The 26,032-nt window shown below is 36.6% G+C and overlaps 2 protein-coding genes across 2 annotated transcripts; one reads left to right on the plus strand and one right to left on the minus strand.

Moving 5' to 3' along the window:
• On the plus strand, positions 1-18,083 carry LOC306848452 (semaphorin-3F-like). Its single transcript, XM_079383007.1, has 18 exons — positions 1-524; positions 5,366-5,494; positions 11,881-12,041; positions 12,166-12,228; positions 12,375-12,494; positions 12,625-12,718; positions 13,241-13,360; positions 13,498-13,643; positions 13,730-13,844; positions 13,978-14,047; positions 14,200-14,344; positions 14,553-14,775; positions 14,871-14,959; positions 15,167-15,208; positions 15,351-15,508; positions 15,675-15,742; positions 15,858-15,985; positions 16,197-18,083. The coding sequence occupies exons 2-18, from the start codon at positions 5,377-5,379 to the stop codon at positions 16,590-16,592; spliced, it is 2,256 nt and encodes a 751-aa protein (XP_079239133.1). The 5' UTR covers positions 1-524; positions 5,366-5,376; the 3' UTR covers positions 16,593-18,083.
• Positions 16,833-25,817, minus strand: LOC306848454 (uncharacterized protein). The gene is made up of 11 exons (XM_079383009.1): positions 25,432-25,817; positions 23,529-23,669; positions 23,312-23,398; positions 22,104-22,200; positions 21,935-21,967; positions 21,775-21,810; positions 21,254-21,422; positions 20,985-21,163; positions 19,458-20,389; positions 18,798-18,906; positions 16,833-18,620 (listed from the first exon to the last, which is right to left on the minus strand). Exons 1-11 carry the CDS (start codon positions 25,534-25,536, stop codon positions 18,568-18,570), a joined length of 1,941 nt encoding a protein of 646 aa, XP_079239135.1. The 5' UTR covers positions 25,537-25,817; the 3' UTR covers positions 16,833-18,567.
• Positions 25,818-26,032: the final 215 nt, after the last annotated feature.

Here is a 26,032-nt window from a genome sequence, read left to right on the forward strand (position 1 = left end):
GCGGTTCGTTGGGAGCAGTGCTGAGGGGGCTGGACCGTCACTTCACCGGCGGAATAAACCAAACACCTGCCACCGCGCAGACTTTCAACACACGGAGACGTGCAGCGTGGAGCTTACGTGACAAGAAGACGAATACATCTTCTGTTTTGTATTCAAAGTTGCAAACGCTGGCGATATTGTCACGCAAACTGCAAAACACATCTTGACTTTTGTTGCCTTTATCTCTTCAACTGTCTAGATAAGAGCTTCGAAGTATCCTGAGGAATTACGTGCACAAACTGCAACTTTTATCGCCTATTTTTTGGACTAACTGACACGCCCCAAAAGTGAGAGTTAAGAAGGCTAGAGCTATAAAATCTCTTATGTTTTTATGAGAAGGGTTTGGACGGATTTCAGAAATTCAGTAAGGCACGAGCTGTGCTCACAGAGACGGTAAGGAATGTAACGATAACATCTCACCTGCGCCTCAAGACACCAAATCCACGGAGCAACAGACCGACTAAAACACAAGACCAGCGAATCAGGTGAATATACAGCACTTCTCTCAGTTTCGAGATAAAACAATCTCAAACTTCCTAAAGTCTTAAGAGAGTGTTTTGGGCGCAGGTAGATGACAGCGAATTCACTGGTCATCAACAAAAATTTCGAGGATTTAGTTTTTTTTTATATTGAATGACAGTATGCAGATTTGTGCGAACCTGCTAATCATAGCAACAGTGTTTATATTTTGCAGTGATATTACATGTAGCCTACATTTTACAGGCACTCCAACATCACCCTATCTGACATCACCCTGCAATTTGTGTTATATAAATATTTTATTGTTTTATAGGCTACCGTTTTTGTATTTACCACAAAAATGTAATCAGATAGACTATAAAATACTACAATGCTACTTTTTAAAATGTATTATAATTGGTGTTATAGAAACTACATGGAGGAAAAGATAATCCAGTAATTGTGCCTATATGGAGATGAAATGATTAAATTTTAACAAGGGTTTATGCACTATTTGAGTTTTTGGGTACATTGATCAGGGTGAATTCAGGGTGCATCTAGAGCAGAAATATTATAGCCTGCATGCACATTTTCCGGATGGTTCTTTGTGTGTTCAGTCAGGATTCTTTTATCTTCTCATTTAAATGTGTGCATGGGTGCTTGAATAGTTTATAAAACATTTGTGTGTTCGAGCAGCTGTATGAATTGAAATGTTAAAAATTGTAACTAGCATGAGTTTGTGTGGTGGTTGTGTGTGTTAGTATATTTTTATGTGTGGCTACTGCATTCATACAATGTAATACCCAAGCTTGAACTTGATCCTTTCAGTATTATACAGTATGAACAGTTTTAAAGAAAGGGACCGAATCCTTTAAATGAGAGTTCATAAAGTTTTGCATAAAATAATAATGTTATTTTGCAGGATAAATTTTTATATAGATAATCATTTTACAATTCATTGTTGCTTAATTTTAATTGTTAAGTTTCCTATAGATACATAAAGCTTATAATTCAAAAGTTACAATTAACATGAGAGGCAACATGTTCAAAATGTCCTGCCCACTTTAGCAAACTCAGACCTAGCAAATCTGTTCATAATTGTCAAGTACTAGTGTGGCACTTCAACGTCTCCCTACAATTTGTATGTGTCATATAAATATTTGATTGCTTTATACCCTTTTTGTATTTGCCACAATATATTTGGACTTTTAAAAAAAGAGATACAGCAGCCTGACATTTTGTCAGTCACAAAAAAGGGGAATAAACACACGTTGGAGTTGGATTTAATGGACGTCATAGATTGCGCTTGAACATCCATAATTCATATGCTGGCCATTCCGGCAGAGGATGCCTGATACATAATGCATGCTAACAAGAAAGTATAACAGTTTACACCTGTAAAGTTCCACTCAAGATTTAAAACAGCAAATATGTTGTTTAACAGTTTACTTGAGTGCTGTAGACATGCAAATGCTCTATCTATCTATCTATCTATCTATCTATCTATCTATCTGTCTATCTGTCTGTCTGTCTGTCTGTCTGTCTGTCTGTCTGTCTGTCTGTCTGTCTGTCTGTCTGTCCGTCCGTCCGTCCGTCCGTCCGTCCGTCCGTCCGTCCGTCCGTCCGTCCGTCCGTCCGTCCTGTCTCTCAGTCTGTCTATCCTTTGGTTTGATGTATTAGCAGTGCTTTGTGTGTGTGTGTGCATGTTTATGTGGTTTATGAGGACTCAAATTTGTATAATGACATGGGTATGACAGAGGTATTACAATATGAAGGTGGTTTATGAGGACACTGCCTATGTCCCCGTAATTCAAAAGGCTTAAAAAACATACTAAATGGTGTTTTTTTGAAAATCTATAAATGCACAGTCTCCTGTGAGGGCTAAGTTTAGGTGTAGGGCAATAGCACACACAGTTTGTTCAGTATAAAAACCATTACGCCTATGGAGAGTGCCCATAAACCACAAAAACCAACGTGTGTGTGTGTGTGTGAGAGAGAGAGTGAGAGTGAGAGAGAGAGTGAGAGTGAGTGAGAGAGAGAGAGAGAGCGAGAGAGAATAAAAGTCTATGCTTCCTATCCTTTCCTCTCAAATCAGTGCCAGAACCAACATGTAAGAACACCTGAGTGACTGATGCTGTTGAATATGTGAAGGAGAGGAGACATAAGACAGATCTGATCTTGCACAGAGTTTCAACGAGAGCCAGTGAAACAGTAAAACATCAGAGGATTTTTGAAATCGGGTTCAAAAGTGAGGACGCTTTGAGCAGGAAAAGATGATATCAATTATTTGTTGGTTTTCGTAGTCCTTATCAAGAGCACCCAAGATCACAAATATGCATTTGCAGCTTTCAGACCAATAATTCTTTGCTCTTGTCTAACATTAACACAGTGGCTATGATCCCAATCTGATGTCTACAGAGTCATGATACACATCTACATGAACATACAGAGAGATAACCATCTCCAGTTCCTTTTTTTACTCTACGCTCTCATTTACCAACTTTTCTATGCAATCTACAGTTCTCTCTCACTCTCTTTATGTCATCTTGCAGTTTGGACATGTAGTACATTCCTGGACAAGCCCCTAGATGCACTTTGAATGTGAATTTGAACCAGTGACAGCTGGCAGAGCCTGGACCAGTGTTTGTGTACACGCGTGAGTTTGTGGAAAAGGATTTAGTGAGTTGCCTAGTCTCAAAACTTTTGCCTTTCATAAACTTTTGCCGAGAGCAAAGCTGTGGCATACACACATGTGCAGTACCTCTAAGTGCTAATAAAAAATCTGGATTTAAGCTGATTTAACCATGGATCTCCAATGAAGAGAATGTATGGTCATATAAATCCCCAAGTATGCGAGTGCCTGCTGTGCTGACATCACTCACATACATCACCAGCCAGCTGATGATGTCATAAACAGGAGCCCAGGATCAGGACCTGATGGAAACTGATCTAAAAGAGGCAGCAGTCGCAGCCCTGCACTCCAGCGAGATCTTCCAAGTTATAACAATGAGCAGCGCGACGGGGCTTTGCAGCAGCTTGGAGTGATTTGCCACCTCCAGCTTTTCCCAGGCACATGGCTCCATAAGATCTAAATCACAAGCAGTGATTTTTGGGTCAATTCTTTTTTTGTATTTTATTATATATTTTTTCTATTCATTTACACTAAAGCACATTAAATATGCAATTCATACATACATACAATAATGGAAATTCACCAATGAATTACAATTATTTTGATATTTTATCGATAGCATGACAACAAAAATGTCAAGCTGTCGGCGTTGATAGCATATAACGACATATAACACTGTTGCGCTGTGGGCTTCCAGAGTTCCAATCCTAGCTTGAGGACCTTTCCCGATCCCGCTTCTCTCTCTCTCTTTCCCACTTCACTTCCTGTCTACTCTACACTATCCTATCTTAATAGAGGCAAAATGCCAGAATTAAAAAATATTAAAATATTATTAACTGTCCTGATATCATAATTAAGAAAAAAAGCCTTATATAGCCTTATATAATTTATATAGGCATATATTTTTATTGATATTTTAAGTAAATACTACTACTACTACTACTACTACTAATAATAAATATATCAGAGTTATTATAGTTAAATAAAACTGAAACTAAAGTTAAAACCATAAAAATATATTCTATAAATATAAAATATAAAATTAAAGGTTACACTTTATTTCGATAGTCCACTTTAGACATTCTACTAACTATAAGTAACTTTGTAACTACATGTCAACTAATTCTCATTAATTTGCAACTACATGTCTACTAACTCTCAGTAGGGTAGGTTTAGGGTTAGTAGAATAAGTTGACATACTTGCAAAGTTTCTAATAGTCAGTATGTTGTATGTTGTGGACCCATCAAAATAAAGTGTTAGAAGATTAAGCAGGCAGTCTACTAATACTCTAATGACTGCTAGTTGACATGTAGTTGCTTACTGTTTGTAGAAAATTAAAAACTGATTTAAAAAAAAAATTCTCAATGATACTAAGTTTACTTTTAAAAAAAAGTACATTTAATTTTAAAAAAATATATTATTTAGATTTAATTTTAGATTTGTTTTCAAAACCATATGAAACCAACATACACTCTTAAAAATAAAGGTGCTTCACGATGAAGAGCCTTTCTGTTTCACAAAAGGTTCTTTGTTGCGAATTAAGGTATGGTTCTTTAAAAAACCTTTGACTGAATGGTTCTTTGTGGAACCAGAAATGGTTCTTATGGCATCGCTGTGAAGAACCTTTTAAGCACCTTTATTTTAAGAGTGCAAGTACAAAGGTTACATTTCTAAAAAAATACAAATTTAGTTGATTATTATGCAGCTCCTGCATGAGTTCCTCCCCTCATACTCTGGTCACAAACCACAGCTCTTACGCTTTCATAATCTGCTAACTCTCAAATCAGTCTGAACAGTTGCACCGGGTGGATGAAGATGATTAACAGCACCTGTTTTTCCTAAAATAAAACTGACACCATGTTGCATAAATGCTGACCCTCTAATGCAGGCCTGAAACCTCTATCTTTGCATGGAGTTGAGTAGAGGAAGGTGTGACAGGCTGGGATTTGTCTGGCTGTTAAAACTCAAAGCTAAATATACAACAGAGTAGTAGAGTACAGTAGTAATGTTTGCTTTCTGTTCCTTCTGTTGTCTGTCTAAATTGAACTGTCTCCATCTCTCTTCCTCCTCTTCATTTCTCATTTATTTTTTCCTCCTCTCATCCTTCATCTGTCCTTCCTTTGTCATTTCAGCCTCTTCCTTTGTCGAAATCAGTGATAAATTTAGCCTCTCTTGTGCTTTTCTCCCTATGTCCACCTTGTTTTATTTTCTTTCTTTTGTGTGGGTTTGTATAGGTTGTCTGCGAATGGGTCTAACTATGAGAGTAATGGAAACAAGACTCCTCCTGTTGCTGTTGGCTTTATTTGTGTTTGAAGTGGCCTGCACACATCGCTCCGCTCCCAGAGTACACCTGGCTTTTAAAGGTGAGAGCAGACATTATTCATTACCTGTCTATGCATACTCAAACACTCAGCTTCTCTCTTTCTCTTTTGCATACACCCACATGCCCGTACATACACACACATGTACACACTTAGTCTAAATGAGGACATCCCAGACTTCTATTGTTGTTATATAAAGCTAGTTATATACAGAATGCTATAGACTAACTATAACCCACACCCTTCCTCTTGAAGAAAACATTTTAGTTGTGTCCCAAATTATTTGATTCAAATTACAGTTAATTAATCATTTTACTGTCTAGCATATGACATTTAGATGGCTAGTTTGTCATCCAGAATCAGAGTATGATAGCCCCTTCCCCTTTGCTATGTAATTAAAGCTTAAGTGCAATAGATCCCCAACATTCCACTCTTCGTTTTCTTGGTTAAATAAGTGTGTCACCCAGTTATTTAAATTGCACATCTTTTTGGATTTTTCAGTGTGAGTATACTACTCACCCTATTCATACCACAAAATGGCATATAATAGTGCATAAGTATGCTAATTGGAACTCACCTTTTGTATTTTAAAAAAATATATTTTATGCATGAATCATGTTTATAGTTGAGAATGCATTTGGATGTTGGAAGGCTTTGTCAGATTTAGCTTGTAGGGAGCAATTGTATAGCTAATTATGTACACACACATAAACGTGTTTGCATAGTTTCCTTTTTAGTGCCAAGTAGTTCTTGGCTGAAAACAAATGGTGGATGTTGTCAGCACGGTTGAGGTGTGGAACGTCATCAGATCCACTGGGTGGGTGTCCTCACTGAAGCATATTCCAGAGAACACTTGAATCTTGTGTATTGTTTATTGTTCAAAAATTCAAGACCTTCTGCTTCTTCCTATTTCTTATGAAATGTTTACTTTGCTTTCACTTAGCATTTGTCAATCGAGAATTGAGACTGCAGGATGGTTTCTAATTTTTAGTTCAATCTGTTAATTTGTCACCACAGTCCGACAGAAACCAAAGTAACCCTATTTTGCATTTCACATGAATATATTAAATGCAGTAGTCATTTTTGAAATTCTTTTTTAAAAAAGCACAGTATTGATAGACGTAGAACATCTTATAAAAGTTGTCTCGAGAATCAGTGCTGTAACTCCTTATGTGAGGTTTACAGTTCCCTATTCTGATCGCTTTCTGTTGGTTTTTAGTATCTTTCTTTTTAAAGGGAATTTGACACAAAACTCTTGTTGTGGAGAAGTTTAGGGATATTCCCACAGATTCTTTCCCAGCATCCTCCTCTCATAATTGTATGTCTTCAAAGCATATATGAGATCTAAATCAAAGTCATTTTGAACAATTGTAGTCATTGTCAAGCTGTCACCCTTGTTCTTGACAAACACATACACATGCATGCAGTCACTTCATACACACATTAGTGCAACTAATACACAGGTATCCACACGTTACAGAGGTCCTCTAATTACAATTTAGAAGCAGGTTGAAATATGGGCTGCTTAACACATACCTGATGTAAACATGTATTAAAAGTGTGAATCACTTAAGGGGAATCCTTTCATATAACATTTCATCTGAATAAGTTGAAGGTGGAGAGAGGTCCCACATAATTACTCCAAAGATTATAGAGCGGCCCATCTCTCATGTATGTGGGATTGTAACCCTGCAAATTATTGTTTGGAAACTACTCTGAGATTAAAAACAGCAGTGAACATCAAAATACAGCATAAACACAATTTTGGATGTGTTTGTGTTGTATCAGCTGGAGTGTAAACAACTTTTTCCCCAAGTCACTCCATTTTAGTTTGCTATTTCTGTGAGACCTCATTCTTTGCTATGGTACAATAACTATGACCTACATAAAAGGCTGACTTGACTTGACTTGAGGTAGCTCTCACATCTACCTTTGTTGGTATTTATTTAAATATTCTGGTGCGTTTATTTTATTATTTTCAGAAGTCGTTTTTAGGTCATTTGGCAATTATGACAAGGATATTTCGGGAATTATTTTCCTTTATTGTGTGTAAACACAAAGAACAAGAGCAATGTGTCAAGACTTGTTTGAAGATTACACCCCATTTGAAAATTGTCCAATTAATCTCTTGAGTTTACAAATGTATTCTTTCAAACTCCTCATCACATCTTATCATTTGTAGAGATGCACAATATATTGGTTCCATATTGGTTATAGGATAATCATATAATTTTTACAAATTCATCAGCATCAGTTGATATTGCATGTTTATTTTTATATTTTGATTATTTTTGCTGTTATGTATGCATAGTTCATCTTTAAGAAAAAATAATTTAATAATTGTTAAATGTAATCCTGAGTAAATTCATTTTCATACTGTACATAATATTGTTTGACGTCGAAAATCAGTTGCACTTGTGAAAGTTTTTTTATTTTTATTTTAATTTTTAATTTAGGCAAAATAGTAAAACATTTTATGTTTACTATATATTGATCCCTCATTTTTTGAGGTGGGACGTGAAATGGTCTGATGATTGTTATGAACGAATGACAATAAAAAAAACATTTCACTGTGTTTCATGCCTCAATTCTCAGCGACGCTTGAGATTTACAGAATTCAATTGACCCCTTTGTTTTTCACAAACAATCCAATCAAGATGGGTTAAAAGTGCCTCGAAGGAAATTCATAATGATGTTAGCAGGATTCATGAGAAAGAAAATCTGTTCCCAATATCAATCACCTCATGTTTCATATTTGCCATTGCCCCGGGCTCATATTCCTCCTGCTTGTGCCCTGATAAAACCTAATTGAAGAGATGACTGGGCTGAATTATACGCCCTCAGTAATTTGGATCTGACTAGTTATTGTTAGCTTTGTATTGTCTTTCATCACCCGTCCCTGTAATTCCACTGAAACCCTTTGGCCTTGATCCAGTCTGTTTCTGCCCTCCCATTTTCCTCAATTGCAATGTATTTTACCCCCATCAGGAAAGATCACCCTTCCAGTATTAAGCCCCCTCTCACCCTCGCCACCACCCTCTCCTTCACATCAAGAATAGCTGGGCGGAAAAATCCACTTGTCTCATTGGCCTCTCTATTTTCTGCTGTTATCTGAGATGGATTGTTCATTGTTTGCCACCGGGATGGTCTTTGTTTCTGAGGCGCCTGCAGATGAGGGAAGGTCTTTGTGTAACTCTAGAAAGTGTTCCCAACTAGAGACTATGAGAACACTACAAGAAACTGTCAGAAAGAGTGAAAGAGAAATGTGATATTCTACAATGGCCCTATGGGTCCAGTGTGTAACCTTACCCTATTATAATTAAGCAATTTACTATTGCTGTTGATCAATTGAATAATTTATTCAGATTATGATATCCTGATTAAATAATCACGTTATTGAAAATGAACTTTTTATTGATTTATTATTATAATTCAGAGATATTGTGACAAATTAGTAGATTTAAAAAAAAAAAGTAATTTAAATATTTATTTTTAAATAATCTTGGTAGAAATATTAAGAATTTATTCACTTTGGTAAATAAAAAGTTCTGAATTTATATTTCAGTTTAGGTCAAATCTAAATATATTTTTGACAGTATGTATTTTATTTTATTTGAATGTTTTGTTGTATTTGAGACTGATATCTGTTTGAAAGTGCACAAGACTTAAGTCCCTGTTGAATTCTTCTCACTACAAAGACTTCCTACAGGATGTTGTATCACTAGCCTCACCTTTGCACCGATGTCTCTCACCCGTGGTTTTAAAGAACCCTATGCTGCGTCCACTTTGGTCCACTGCAGGTTTGGCAGAGGTGCCGTGTCCGGTGTTCTTTCCTGACGGTAAAGGAAAGAGAGGGGAACAGGATTGTACACAAACCCTTTCCCTTTTGCCCACCCAGTTCCGTGTCCAACAGATATCCAATCATTTGCAGTTATTTTAGCACCCACTCTAGAAGATCCTGTAAACACACATTTAAACATGTTAGATACTTTTAGAACATTAACAACGTCATTGTAACACCCACATTTCCTGTGCCTAAACTTTTCCATGGATGTGTAAAAACATCCATACGGATGATCGTCCAGGGAAGGATGACAAAGCTCATTGACAAATTGGTCTTCCGCTTGTAGTTTCAGGTTTTGGTACTTTGCAATGTAAAAGGCTACAGTGTGCTTGTATTAAGCTACATTTGAAATGCTCACCCTGTCACCCAGTATGGCAGCGCTTAAAATATTCAGCTCTTAAAAGCTCATCAGACACACTGAAAAGGACTCGAGCTCTTTAACCCACTCTTACATTCATTTCAGCTTGATAAAACACAAAGAAAGTGTTGCATTGGCTGACCTAACAATAGGATGCAACCCTAAGCCTGCTTTTATAACAAATCTCTTAACAACAATAGCATATTTCATATACCAGTTGTGATCTGACTTATATTTACCAGAGACATATCAAAATAGACATCTGTCTATATAATCATTCTTAAAGGGACAGTTCACTATTTGCATATCTGCTTTTCTGTGGAACACAAACAGCATATTGGTTTGAACATAAGTGTGAGAAAATGATAAATGAGTTTCATAAATGAATAGAATTCTTACGTTCTTGTACGTTCACCAAGGCTGCATTTATTTGATCAAAAATACAGTAAAAATTGTAATGTTGTGAAATATTAGTATATTTGTTAGTATATTTGAAAACGTAAGTTATTCCTGTAATGGCAAAGATGATTTTTTTTTAAAGCAATTACTCCAGCCTTCAGTGTCAAATGATCTTTCCGAAATCCTTCTAATAGGCTGATTTGTGCTCAAAAATATTTGTTATTATTATCAATGTTGAACAGGTTGTGTTTGTTAATGAATATTTTTGTGGAAACAGATACATTTTTCTTCTTAATCTTATGTAACAATGTAAAAGCCATCATTGTCACTTTTTCTTAATTTTAATTAGTTTACATTAAAAAAACAACAACTTTAAAACTGTTCCCAAACTTTGAACAGGAGTGTATTGTGTAATAGTTCAGAATGACAAGAAATTCAGGATGTTACTGGACATGATGTGGATGAATCTAGTCCAGAGGATCAGATGTGGAAGGAAAGATTAGTGTGTAATTAGTCATCTATGAATGTAGCTTATGAAAGAGTTTCAGGACTTCATCCTCAAAGGAGAGAATGGGATTGAGTGTGTCAGACTGATCTGGAACAGGGGAAAAATTTAATATAAAAGAACAGATTTTTAAAAAATGTGTTAGAGTTTGAATAAGATCAAAGGAGTAGAGTTTAGGGAGAGAAAAGAATGCTCTCCAACATGACTAAATTATATTGTGACACAAGACTTCCTTTAAAAAGTTCTCATGTTGGTGTGGCAACTATCACTACTTCCTATTACTATCCTATTCAGCGAGAACGTATTACATTTATCAAAACAAAAATATCAGTAATTTTTACTGTTACAAAATATTTAGATTTCAAATAAATTTGAACTTTAAATATATCGAAGAATCCTGAGTGAGGAATTAATGACAGAATTTATATTTTCTGTGAACTATTCCTTTAAATTTTTTCCTGTCTATTATTAGAGTATGACATCTCTCTCTCAGGCCTGAAATCATCTGATCATAATTCATAACCGACACAAGTCTACGCTGTTAAACATTCACACAACATTAACTGCAATTCTTGCATCAGGGCCTGGTGTTCTTTTGAAGTCCTGTGACAGCCTGCAAGAATGTCTGAATAAACGGTTAATTTGAACTCCACTGAATTTCTTCATTTTAATCTTTGCCTTCGAGACTGAATGCTTGGCCCACACAGGGAAGTGTTTTTCTATTTTCCAGCACTCAGGAAATGTTTCTGGAACTGTGTTAAGTGCAGTTTGCTCCCAAGAGCCACCAACTTATGCTTCTCGGTTCTTCCTTCCACCTTGAAGAAGAGGTCGCTGAGGAGGGACAGCCCAGAACGCTGTTACTACAAGATTTTTATTTTAATGGAAAAGGACATACCCTCAAAACTATGTGTGGGTTTAGTTAGAAAGCAGATGCACGAAAAGATAGTTAAGAGCACCCCCTATAGATGAAACACAGTTTTTACGATTAGATTGAATACTTTCCCATCCTTTCTGTCTTATGTATTTTATTGACTATATTTTTTCAGCAGGGACATTAAATTGATCAAAAGTGACAGTAAATACATTATTGCAAAAATTCTGTTTCAAATAGATGCTTTTTTTTTTACTTCCTGTTCCTGAATGATCAAAAAAATGAATGACAGTTTCCACAAATATATTAAGGAGCACATATGTTTTAACTGAGTTAACAATAATAAGAAATTTTTCTTGAGCAGTAAATCATCATATTAGAATATATATATATAAGACATGGTTTTATTTTTATTTATTTTTATTTTCTGTGCTTCTTTTTTGTGCATCAGAACTTATGGACACTCGAACAGCAAGACCATTTAGTTTCTCCTTCAACACCAGTGACTACCGGATCTTGCACATTGACCCAGACCAGGGGCGGTTGTACCTGGGCAGCCGTGAATATCTGGTCTCTCTGGACATGCAAAACATCAACAAAGAGCCTCTCATTGTAAGTGATGATTCAAATGAAACAATTCCATTCACAACAAAATAACAATTAGCACCCAAACGCTGACCCCAGAACAATTGAAGTGAATTGTTCTCATAATGCAGTGGGTGTTTTATGTCTGTAGATCCACTGGCCGGCTCCAGCTCAGAGAAAGGGAGAGTGTCAGATGACTGGGAAAGGCAGGCATGTGAGTTTACATCAGTTCTTGTCATCTAACCACTCTAATTAGCATTAAATGACTCGCTAAATAAGATGTGAGACTCTTGGTCTCATGTATACTGTATCAATATGACCTATACCAGTTTTAACAGTGATTTGTTTGTGTGTTTTCAGGGAGAGTGTGCTAACTTTGTGCGTCTGATCGAGCCGTGGAACAGGACTCACCTGTACACCTGTGGCACAGGAGCTTATAAACCCATCTGCACATTCATCAACAGAGGCTGGAGAGCTGATGTACAGTATATACACATGCACACACACACACACACACACACACACACACACACAAACATACTGTTTATACTCATATGTAGACACAAGCAGCTTTAACCCAACCAGTGCTTTCCCTGTCTGCTTTCCACAGGACTATCTCTTCAGACTGGTTCCTGGATATGTGGACTCTGGAAAGGGAAAATGCTCTTATGATCCAAACCAGGAGAATGTTGCAGCCCTGATTAGTAAGAAACCAATAATGAAGATTTTATGTAATTGATCTTTTAACACATCACTACACATCACTAAACCAACTGTAGAAACTGTTGCAGTTCACCATATTATCAAACAATCTCCAAAACAGCAGAACATAATAGAATCATAACACAAGTTAACGGAAACATATAATGAGATAACAGAAAATGAAATATAATAAAATAACATAATATAGAATCATAATGTCATAAAATCATAACATATCATTAAGTATCAAAATCATAACATATAACAAAAGAATCATAACATTTCAGTTTGTAACAGATTCATAACATAACAGAACCATAGCAGAATAACATAACATATAATCATAACGTATGAATTTATGCCTATCTGATGATCAACAGCAATAGGGCAGATTTTATCGAAAGGTCAATATCCTGTCAAATGTGTCATCACACAACAGTTCACCACATTTCACAATTCATCTGAAACATGTAGGTTTCACTTGTATTTATGAATTTATTTTTCTTTTCCTCTCCTCCATCCAGATGGAAATCTGTACGCTGGAGTGCCGGTGGACTTCATGAGCACTGATCCAGGCATCTTCAGGACCATGGGCAGCCGGCCAGCTGTGAGATCAGAGCAGTATGACTCTAGGTGGCTGAATGGTAAATAGCTTGGCTGTTCATATTTGGATTGGAAGATGTGATTTTAATTGGTCTGACAATAAATATTTGCTTAGCTGTTTTAGTTTTGCATTAAATATTTGGATGGACATTACATGCACACTCTGTTTATTTCCTAGAACCTGTATTTGTTCACATGAAACAGATTCCTGACAGCGCCGAGAAGAACGACGACAAACTCTATTTCTTCTTCCGTGAGAAGAGTCTGGATTCAGGGGCAGGAGCGAGTCCAAGTGTGCTGGCCAGAGTGGGCCGTGTGTGCCTGGTGAGCCTCAGAACCAGAAACTGCAGTGCACAGGAAGCAGTTCGCAGTTCAGCCAGTCAATAAAAGCTGTTTTTGTTTATTCACAGAATGATGAGGGCGGACAGAAGTCACTTGTAAACAAATGGACGACTTTTCTGAAGGCCAGGCTGGTGTGCTCTGTGATGGGCGATGATGGGGTGGAAACCTTCTTTGATGAACTGAGTGAGTGTTGTTTTCTTTCCAAGCCGATCTGCCTAGTATTTCAGATATAGCAAATACTGTTGTATTTCCAGTAATGCATACTTAATATCTCATTATTGACACACTTTTTAAATGCTTTTCTCATCCTCTCCAGGGGACGTGTTTATCCAACCCACCCAGGATGAACGAAACCCTGTGGTGTATGGCGTCTTCTCAACTTCTGGGTACACATTTCCTTCAGATCAACACATAATGTCAAATTATAGTTTTCTCTGTTTTTTCATATTCTTCTTTTCATGTTTTCATTTTACTTTGGAAATGATTTATTGTTTCTGGATGTCATATTTTACTCAACTGTCTTGTTTTTGTCTCTTAGCTCTGTGTTTAAAGGCTCAGCTGTGTGTGTCTACTCAATGGCTGACATCCGAAATGTCTTTAATGGCCCTTTCGCCCATAAACACGGACACAACTACCAATGGACTACATACACAGGAAAGATTCCCTATCCTCGTCCGGGAACAGTGAGTTTCAGTCAATTTCTCTCTTAAGATTTATGAAAATTTTGAAATTTTACCCACAGTATTTGTTATTGCATAAGCTTGTGTGTTTCTTATCATCTTACAGGATCTGATATCTTTCATGGCTATAAGGGTGTGTTCTTTAAAAGACAAGCAAACCTAAAAGCATGTACGTTTGTCTGACTGACTTTCCCTCCATTTTCCAAAACAGTGTCCGGGAGGCACATTCACACCAGGTCTTAAGACCACAAAAGAGTTCTCAGATGAAGCGGTTAACTTCATTCGTGCTCACTCTCTCATGTACCACCCTGTGTATCCCATTCACAAGCGCCCTCTGGTGGTGCGCTCTGGTGTAGACTATCGCTTTACTACAATTGCTGTGGATCAGGTGGATGCTGTGGATGGCCGATACGAGGTTCTCTTCCTGGGTACAGGTGAGTCTGGCATCTTCTGAATGCTGACATTAGTTAAGTTTCTTAACTAATGTCAAATTGAGTTGACGGTGTATCACTTTTCTGTCATCCCACAGATCGTGGTACAGTCCAAAAAGTTATAGTTCTGCCCAAGGATCCCACCACAATGGAAGAGCTCACTTTAGAGGAAGTGGAAGTTTTCAGGGTAAACACTTTATATATATATATATATATATATATATATATATATATATATATATATATATAAAAAAAATTTTTTTCAAACCTCAGCATTTTAATGTTATAATAAAAGTAAATAATTACATTTAAGTGTATATATATGTATAGGTCTGTGTGTGTGTATAATAAAATGTGAAAATATTACATGCTTTTTTGTATTTCCTATTTATAGACACCTGCTCCTGTCAAAACAATGTACATATCAGCCAAAAGGGTAAGATATAATAAAACACATTTTAATACCCTTTCAGAGTGTAATAATTAAAATGTGTTACAGAAATCATACAATTATGATTTCATCCAGCGATATGGCATTAAAAATCTTCTTCTTTTTTAATTTTTTATTTTTTTTGCAGCAACAACTGTATGCATCTTCAGAAGCAGGTCTTACCCAGATGTCCTTGCACCGTTGTGGAGTCTATGGAAAAGCCTGTTCAGACTGCTGTCTGGCCAGAGACCCCTACTGCGCCTGGGATGGAGAAAACTGCTCTGCCTTTACACAAGCCACCAAAAGGTCAGAGAACCTGAATTCTTTAAAACTGCTCTTACTTACCCTGTCTCCTCACAGCTCAATTCAGATGAGAAAATGCTTATGATCTTAAAAGGCTTATGTGAGTCCCAATTCATAGGACAGTAAAATTCCATGAAATTTGATTTATAGCTTGTATTATTTCATTTAGGAGGAGCAGAAGGCAGGATGTTAAACATGGTGACCCTTTGCGTCAGTGCCGGGGCTACAATGCTAAAGGTAACAAAAACAAACAGTCATCAACAAATAGTCTGCAGGATTATTATGAGATCAGTCTGATGTATTTGTATAATAGGACACAGCATATGACTGTAATATCTTCTGTATTTACTAGTGGAGAGGAGACTGCAGGAGAAAGTTCAGTTCGGCGTGGTGGGTAGCAGCACATTTCTGGAGTGTGTGCCGCGCTCTCCTCAGGCCACTATTAAATGGCTCTACCAGAAGGAGGGAAGACGAAAAGTGGTATGATTGCATTCTTTTACTTTATTTCAAACCAACCAACCACCAAGCCAAAAATAATACATCTTTCTTGAGCATCAGATCATCATATTAGAATAATTTCTGAAGGAAAAGTTATTTCATTTCTAATAAAATTTTCTTTTAGTTTTTTTTTAATGAGAATGTTGAGCATGAGAGGTCTTTCAGAAACATTAACAAATCTCTTTGTTGCCAGCTGAATCGAGAGGGAGAGGTTCTTAAGACTCCTCAGGGGGTTCTTCTGAAAACGCTCACCAAAGCAGACACAGGCCTCTATCATTGCCTGGCCACAGAAAATAACTTCAAACACACGCTGGCTCGTGTTTCCTTGCGCATCCTGGACCGGGACATTGCTGTAGCCCTCACCACCCCTGATGAGGAGGAAGAGGCATCGAGGAGCCGTCACAAAAACCATCAACAGGACCCTACAACTCCTACCTCAGCGCTCCTGCTGGAGCCTGAAATGCGCTTGATTCAGCAGTACTGCCAGTCCTACTGGGAGCAGCTGACGGCCGGCAGAAACTCACAGGCTGACCTCCCCAAACGTGCAAATCGCAGACACACAGAAGCACTGAAGGCTAGTGGGGAGTGAGGAGGACAAGATAAGAGAGTGACCTGTCTGTCACCTTGCTCTGAGCGGTTCGTGGACTTGCATAGGCTAGTTCATGTACAGTGGCACCAAAAATTATTTGGACAATTTTGGACAATTTGGACATTTTTACACCGTTCAAAACGCACTTAAAATGAGAACTAAAATGAAAATGTATTCATTTAACTACTTAAATGAAATAATTCTTGAACAGTGGCCCCGAAAATTATTTTGACACTTTTGGACAGTTAAAAATGATTTATGATCTTTTTTTTTTTTTGGACAATAATTAAAAATAATTGCATTTTTACAGTTTTCAAAATGAACCAAATTAACTTATTTAATACATTCATGAACAGTGGCTCCAAATAGTTGGAAATTGATTTTAAACATAAAAATGGATACATTTTCATTCAAAATGTCAAAAAGTTATTTTTTAAACACTGACCCCAAAAAAATTATTCAAAATGAATTTTCACAGTTTGAACACAGTTGTTTTGGATTTTGGCACGTTGACATTTTGTTATCCAATTTAAGAACATTCACCCAAAAAAAAAAAAAAAAGTCCTTTTTGGGGATCATTGTATGTAATCATACATTCATTGTTCATTCACCGATCAAAAGTTTTAAGTACGTGACCATTCGTCTGTTGTACCAGGATTGTAGCCGATGTTGATTTAGGATTTACCGTTTCCACTCGCCACAGTGATTTGACTGCATTTCAGTATTATAAACAGGTGTAAACTTTTACTAACCTCACAAATTAAGCTGTAAATGATCTTCAGGATTCAGTAATTACATACTGGGTTTAATTAACACAAAACAATCAACCAATAAACCATAAAGCACCTTTAGAGGATATTACCTCATAAGCTTTGAAAACATTCCACTATCCTGTCGTCAGAAAGCCCCTTTGTTAAATCACCAGTCATTGGGCCAGTGCAATTTCTAATGTTCCACCTGGATTATGAAATTGTCAAAGTAATTTATGTATGTTTAATAGTAATGTATGTATGGATTCTAATAACTGGATTAATAGTGGCACCAAACATTTGCAAGAACTCACTTGCATTCATGTCTGTGTGACTGTGGCTGTTTCTCACTATTTGTAATATATATTTATTTGAAGTTGTATATTTTGTATGGGATGGTCTTTGAGGACACTGAATAAGGGTGGAGGGCATTTTGCATGATTGAGAAATTAGATATGTTGTCATATTTATTTAAATGCATTCAAAATGACTGACACTGTTAGGAAATAGCACTTTTATGCTGTGCATTTCGTGCTTTGTGTCTGGTTGAGCAATCACCGTTCATGTGAATACAAACGTCATATGAGTTCACTATCATATCTAACACTGGAAATATTTTACAATATTTGTGAATGGTAGAATAGTCTGGTTGTAAATTACAATACTCTGTCTTGCTCTTAGATGTTGTCTTGTATGGGGAAAAAAATAAATGAGGAATCATTTATGATTCACTTTTTAATTCACATTTTAATATATTTACATATTGTAAATACATTCAGTACTGATTCACATTATATGATGTTATAGATATCTACATCAACTGAAACACTCAGAACCCTTGAGACTAGAAAGAGAACATATGCATGATATATCGGTACAATATTTGACTTTTTTACATTAGATTACCTTTTAATTACCTTTGCCATAATCCAATGCTCACTTAAGGTAAATAACAAAAAATCCAAATATAATTGAATATCTCTTTTAAATGTAATATTTAGCAAATCTCAAAATGAACATCCATTTTTCATACAGTATAGTAAAATTGATTTAATTTGTTTAGGAATAATAGAATTTTAATATCAGCCATTTATGAGCATTTTTCTGAATTGGCCAGAATATCAGTGCATCCCTAGAGAAAATGCTTTGGATCAGTGTTGTTTAACTTCCAAAACATGTAAAACTGCCTTGGTACGTGTATTGAAAGTATTTCAGTTACATCAGGATTAATCCCACTCTTCATCGTCATCCTCGTCATCATCAAATTCATCGTCCTCGTCTACAAGATATGGTAGATATTGCATAAGGTAAAAGGTTAATAGGTATGCAGGGTCCAGCAGACCAACTTATTGTCTGAGCATTAATTACAAAATATATTGTGTATAATAATATAATAATTCTTTCCTTCATAATTACTATATTAACTGAAAAAAAAAACTAGTGATTGAGTGGTTACCAGATGAATGGATGGCTTTACTCCTCTTCTGCATCACCATCATGAGAGCTCCAACTATTCCCTCTCCTGTATCCAGGGCAGGCGAAGGTGTATCTGGGCTGGTGGTCACCTGGGTAAAAGACATTACTTTATATAGCTTGTATAGAGGGTTATGCTTTAATCATAACTTTATCAATAATGAGAAGCTAACTTTATAGGAACCTTATTTGTGCTTGGATCTTGTAAGTGGGTGACCTACTTTGAACACTAAAATTACCTTAACTTTTCAAGGAAATATAATATTTACACTGCCATTCACAAGATCAAAATATAGTCAAATCAGCAATATTGTGAAATATATTACAAATCCCAATAATGTTTTTATATATTTTAAGTATTTAGTATCACAGTATTTATTTCTGTGATGGCAAAGCTGAATTTTCAGCATGCACTACTCCAGTCTCAAGAAACATTTTTTATTATTATCAATGCTGAAAACAGTTGTGCTGCTCGATATTTTTGTGGAAACTGCATTGCATTTTTTCACAATTCTTTAATGAATAGAAAAAAAGAACAACACTGAAACAGAAATTTTGTGACATTATAAAAGTCTATACTGCCATTTTCGATCAATTAAATTATTAATTATTAACTTTACATTCATTAACTGTAGATACTCACCTTTTTGAGTTTCATCCCTGATTGTATCTGGGAAAGTAATGCTCCTCTACCTCCTTCCCCACCGCTGGATGCTGAAGGTGGCGGACCACTTGGAGATGAGGAGTTGCTTTCAAAATTCACTGAAGGAGGAGCAGCAGGAGGTGGAGGAGGAGGTGGCGGAGGCGGACCGCCTGCACTGGGTTTGGATGAGACTGGAGGAGGCGGAGGGGTGAAGCCCGAGGAATTGCCTCGGGGAGGAAAGTTGGATTCAAAGTGACGAGGTGGAGGCACAGAATCAGCAAAGTCTTCTGGTGGAGGAGGAGGAAATGATTTACAAGGTGGAGGTGGGAAGAAATCAGATGGGCGAGGAGGTAATGGCATATTAGATTGAGGGGGAGGTGGCAAACATTCACTATTGTCTCTCGGAGGTGGGGGTAAGGGTGCGCTCCTCACACCCGGGGGTAGTGGTGGTGGAGCTGCCCCAGCAGGTTGGGGAAGCAGAAAGCTTCCTCGTCTTTCGGTGATTTGCGGTCCAGGTCTCTTTCCTGGAATGGGGGCTAAAGACCCCCTACGTTCTCCTGGAAGTGGTGGTGGGGGTAAACCTCCACCCCGACCTCCAGATGGAGGTGGTAAGGGTGCACTGCGGGGTCCTGGAGGTTGAGGCAAGGGTCCAGTACGGCTTCCGGCAGGAACTGGTGGCAGGGGGCCTAAGGATGTAGATCGGGCTGGCAGAGGACCACCGCGGCCCTCAGGGGTTTGTGGTGATGCAATTGCTCTTGGAGGTGTAGGTGGAAGGGAACCTCTATGAGAAGGTGGAACAGAGGATTGACCTGGGACTGGCGGTAGAGGCCCCAATCGACCTTGAGGTAGTGGTGGCGGCGCTGAGGAGTACACAGATGGCACTTGGGGAAGAGAACCCCGATGTCCACTGGGAACAGGAGGGTGTGCAGACTCTAAACAAAAATTAAATAATACGTTAAGAGGGATAGTTCAAAATATTAGTTAAAAAAAAGAAAATTCTGTTATTAATTATTTACCCTCATGTTGTTCCAAACCTGCAAGACCTTCCTTTGTTCATCTTCGGAACACAAATTGAGATATTTTTAATGAAATCTGAAAGAGTTCTGATCCTGCATAGACAGCCAAGAAACTACCACGTTCAAGGTCCAGAAAAGTAGTAAGTCCATGTGACATCAGTGGTTTAACCTTAATTTTATGAAGCTACAAGGACACTTGTTGTGTGCAAAGAAAACAAAAATAATGACTTTATTCAACAATTTCTTCACAAGGTCATGACATTACCACAACGCAAATATTTTGACGACGTCCTTACTACCTTACTGGGCCTTGAAAGTGTCAGTTGTGTTGCTGTCTATGCAGGGCCAGAAAGCTCTCGAATTTCATCAAAAATATCTTAATTTGTGTTCCGAAGATGAACAAAGGTCTTACGAGTTTGGTACGACATTATGATGAGTAATTAATGACAGAATTTTCACTTTTGGGTGAACTATCTCTTTAACATGAAACAAATCTAACATTTTAACTTACCCTGCTCGTTCACAGCCTTTTTAACAGCCTCCAATCCACCTGAACGCTCAATGACATCATAAATGAGCTGAGAGGTTTCCGAATCATTCATATCTGCTTCACTGATCCCAGCGCAGGACAGAATTTTCATCAGGTCAGGGTCCAAATTGTTGGAACCCATGCCAAGGTGACTGACATGCCTAAAGTCATGATATAAAGAAATGTAAGCTAACCAAAAACCTCTTCAGAATAATTTTTGTTGGTTAAAGTGAGCTTGCTTATTCACTCACGTGAATCCACTGGGTGCTCCAATATCCCCCTTCAGCAGTTTGGATCCTTTCTTTTTATTTTTCTTGTCTTTCTCTTTCTTGTCTTTCTTTGATTTGGAAGTGGTCATTTGGTTCTGGATATTACTTGGTACCAGAGGAGGCATGGGAGAAGAGGTAGGAATGCCAGAGCCTGTGATTGAAGATACAATAATATGTATTATTTTTCAATATGTATATATTAATTATTATTTTTTATTTGTGTACTTTTCATGCAGTTTTACATCACTGAACATCTCTGAGGCAGAGAAAGCAAGGGAATATATGTTTTTTGTTGAATATTAGCTCTAAGAAAGAAAGAAAGAAAGAAAGAAAAACAAATATAGCAGCAGAAATAGATTGGACTGCCTTGTTTTCTAATACAAATTAAAGGTTAATGAAAATGTCTAACAAAAAGTGAAAGGTCTATTAAATATATTTAAAATACAGTCAAATACATTTAGTTTCCCAAAAGACAATATTAATGTGAAAAGTGATTTACTTACCATTTGGTCGAGGAAGTGGTGGCAAAGCTCCATGATCTAAGAATAGAAAAGAAATATATATTTGATTTGCACCTTGTTCAAATAATCTACACTTAAAAATATATATTAAAATAATAATAATAATAATTAATGTAGTGATTTTGAGAAATCACGTTGTTACCTCTAGGTTCTTGTCCTTTATTCTGCTTTTTCACTTTATATTATTACAGGAAAAGATAAAACAGTCATTTTAAGTAAGATGCCGATCTTAAGAAGCAGACCATCTTCATAAACAGATTTATGAAGTAGATTGAATTGACAGAAATTGTTAAAACAAAATAACTGAATACCAAAACGACTATTTCTCTGGCTGATCTTGTCCTCCACTACAGCAAAGAAATAGTCAGCCTCCCCTACATCTGCAAAGTTCAACCCCACTTGACAGTCCTGAGGAGAGATGCAAAGTTGAGTTTTTATTTCTATTATAAAAATACCTAATTAAAGTAAGGTAACTAAAGAAAGCATAGTCAACTATTAGATAATAAACAGTAAATCCTCACTATTTTAGCTTTTAATTTCAACCTAAATTATGACTGTAGTTTTGTTTTCTACATTAGATAGTTCAATCAGTCTTTAAAATAGAGTTTGTCTGAGAAAATGAAATAATTTTTACAGTGTGTCAGACAGTGGGATGACAGTACACAGTACAAAAAAAATCCGTAAAATTTACGGTAAAAAATTCAACCATAAAAAATATGGTAATAACATTTTAGGTTTTACGGTTTTAACTTTACAGTTAAATACTGTAATTTCATTAACTGATATAATGTTAATATACTAACATATTGAAGTATTGAAATCTGTTTTGTACCTTTGAAATACACTGATAACCACCAAATGCAGGTGCACAGTGTCATTCACACAAGCACTAAACACCATCATGGTGAGACTCATTAAACTGAAATATGCAATAAACATTAATTTAACAACATTAGATTTAACATACAACCCTAATAAACATAACTGATAAGAAAAAACTAAGAAGAAACATAGTTATTTCAAAGAAAAAACATCAAATTCAAACAAAATGTGAAATTCTGGGAACGTCAGTTCAAGTTTTTTCCCTGTAAATTTTACAGGAACTTACCGTTAACCATTTAACAGAGTTTTTACTGTAGCATTTTCGCCGTTTTTTTTTTTTCTTTCATTTTTTACAGTGCACATAGTGTGTTATAGTTATATGACCAGTTATGGTTTTCATCAGTAACAAGTACATGTGTTATCATACATGCAAATACTGTGGGTAACTTTAGCTTCTTTTGCCTGCATATATGCAACAGCAGACCGTTTTGTCGTAGACAGTGATATGAGGAAGTACCAGTGATGCGCTAAATTAACCTTGCAGGAAAGAGAAATAAAAACTTCCCCAACACAAAAAAATCTATTATTGCTATGTGATTCAGTGTGTAAATGTTAAAATCAACTGTAAGAATGACAGTGAGCATAGGACTCACAAAATTGCTATGAAATGCTGTAAATACAACAGCTAAATACTCACATCCCCAGGGAAAGTATGAAAAAAAGGCTTGGTCCTTTGGTACATCAGTTGGTTATAGATTTCCTGTTCCCACACCAGCTTCCCTGCCTGCAGGGATAAAACAGGTCTGAGATCATCTCAGTTTTCTGCCAGACAAACCCAGGTTTGAGGAACTACTCAAGGCTGAAATTTGTATGTATTTAATTTTATTTTTGAGATTTGTATTCGTGTTAAGGACCTTGATGTCATAGAGACGGATGAAAAAGGAGCGCTGAGGACTGTCTTTGACGAAACAAACTACTCCAGACTGCTGTGGTGTCCAGCGGTTCGGCTCACTCGGAAGAGCCATAAGTAACTGTACGACCGCTGAGGACAGAGACTGCAGACGAAACCAGAAAAAGGCTATAATTAGTGTCATACTTTCACAAAGGCCTGTTTTTTTCACATGCATGATTGCATGTGATTTATACTCACTAATGAACACACTAAGCAAATCACACTCAGTGTCCATAACATAAGATGGCAAATATACTGTAGCTGTTTACAAGCCTCATTCTGTGGCAGGAAATGTCTTTAAGCAACTTCCCCTGTCAAACCCCCCTCAGTGATCACAGTTCAAGCTGCAGTGAGAGCTAATTTCACACCTTCTCTTCCTTTAATCACAAAAGCTTTCACTGTGCATTCAAGCAGCAACAAAAATTACCCACTAAATGACAGTTACTGCACTGTTGGGTCTGCAGCAGTGGTCTTGATCTGTTAGAGGACGGCTACCATGTTGAAAAAATTAAATCAGTGTTATATTCCATAAAATAAAATATTTTTGAGGAGCATGTACGACTTCATTTTGCAATGTGTGCAAATTAAGCGATACAATTTCATAATCAGCGCATATTTGTATGTGTGTGGTATACAACCTAAGTAGTCGCTTTAGATAAACACTTCGGCTGCATCAATGCGAATGTTAATGTAAAGAATATAGTCGGCTACAGGATCTGGTCCTGAATGTGTCATAATGGAATGATCGGAGGAAGCAGAAATAAACAACCCAGTACAGAAGTGAGAAGCATTTTTGGATTAGCTGGTTTACCAACAGATTTCTTTGATGTGCAGTTTGAGCTACATGACTGTGATTAGTTTATTAGACACTTTAAATAGCTACACAGGATGGAAGGATAGATAGATAGATAGATAGATAGATAGATAGATAGATAGATAGATAGATAGATAGATAGATAGATAGATAGATAGATAGATAGATAGATAGATAGATAGATAGATAGATAGATAGATAGATAGATTATACATCAATTTTAGAGCCATTTTCGTTAACCATAAAACACAGTGCAATGAAGTGTAAAATTCAAAATATAGGTAACAAATCTGTCAAAGAAAATAAATAAATACAGAATTTCAATATTATAAATGCAGAACAGTGCTTTAAAGAAAATACAATAATACAATTTGTATTTGAAATGAAGAAAGAAATCATTTGTAATGCGTCACGCAGGGACTTCTGAAAATATCACTGTACTGATATTTCATTCTTTGAAAAATATAACTTCAAATCATCTAAATAATGCTGATTTTAATAAACTGTTACACTGTTTTACATTTAATGTGCTTTTTTACATTTTACTGCTGTTAAATCTACAAATTTTCACCATATACAGTAAGGTCACTTTTGTGTAGCAAACCCTTTTTCCATTTAAAATTGGTCAAAGTGAAAATGTGATAACATGAAATAAATGAGGGGGAAAACACTGAATATTTTAGATGAATAAAGGACAGTTTCTCAAAAGAGAAGTAAAACTTTATGGTCAAGTACTTTTCTTCAGATATCGCAAAACATTTTGATATTTCGGTATGTTAAAATTTCATATTAAAATAGTATTTTGTTGCATAAAACCTTTAATACTATCTTGCAAGTCATAAAATAAACTTCAACAGTGATTAAGACAAATGTGTAAACATGTTAGACAGTGTAAATTTTGTCAAATGCTTTTAAAGCACGCAGTCAAATTTTGGCCCACGGTTTGCACAGATGTCACTCCATTTCATCAAGATAACACTTTTACCCATCTTCCCTCTGCAAAGTGTACTTTTCCCTTAGGCTTGTACAGAAGGCCCTTGAACTCACTTACCACACACCTCCTGCCCAGCAGATCCTCCAGCCTCTCATTCTCCTGTGGACTGAGCAGAGAGCTGCCCACACTCTCCTGACCTTTCTCCTTCGTTGCTCGCTTCATGGCCTCATATGCACATGGAACAAACCGTTCAAAAATTAAACTCGAAGAGAAAGAAAAAAATAGACCCCGGAAGAGAACGAGAGATCTCCTCTGAACTACTGGTGACTAGACTGAACAGCGAGCATTGAGTTTCTCTTCCTAGTTCTTACTCTCGGCATCAGTAGACAAAAGGTTTTGACAGGAAATGGACAACCACACTTTTTTTTCTTTTCTATTTTCATTCTCTCGCCTTTTTGTCAGCGTGACACACTGCTGTATGTTCATGTTGCTTTCAGATGAGAGCAGAAGTCCCCTTAGAGCCGCCCCTGTCACTGTAGTCAGATCATCAGAACATCATTACTGGCTACAATGTACAACTATACCAAGATAAACTTCTGTTGGTCGGTTCCTGTCTGGTGACTTTAATATGAAGAGTTCAGGTGCAAAAGCCTCTAAGTGCCGTCTGAAATTTTCTTCTAAAATTTGCATTTTTATCAGGCTCCTATATTTATGTTTA

The sequence above is a fragment of the Barbus barbus genome, assembly GCF_936440315.1.
Source record: "Barbus barbus genome assembly, chromosome: 28".
NCBI lineage: Eukaryota > Metazoa > Chordata > Actinopteri > Cypriniformes > Cyprinidae > Barbus > Barbus barbus.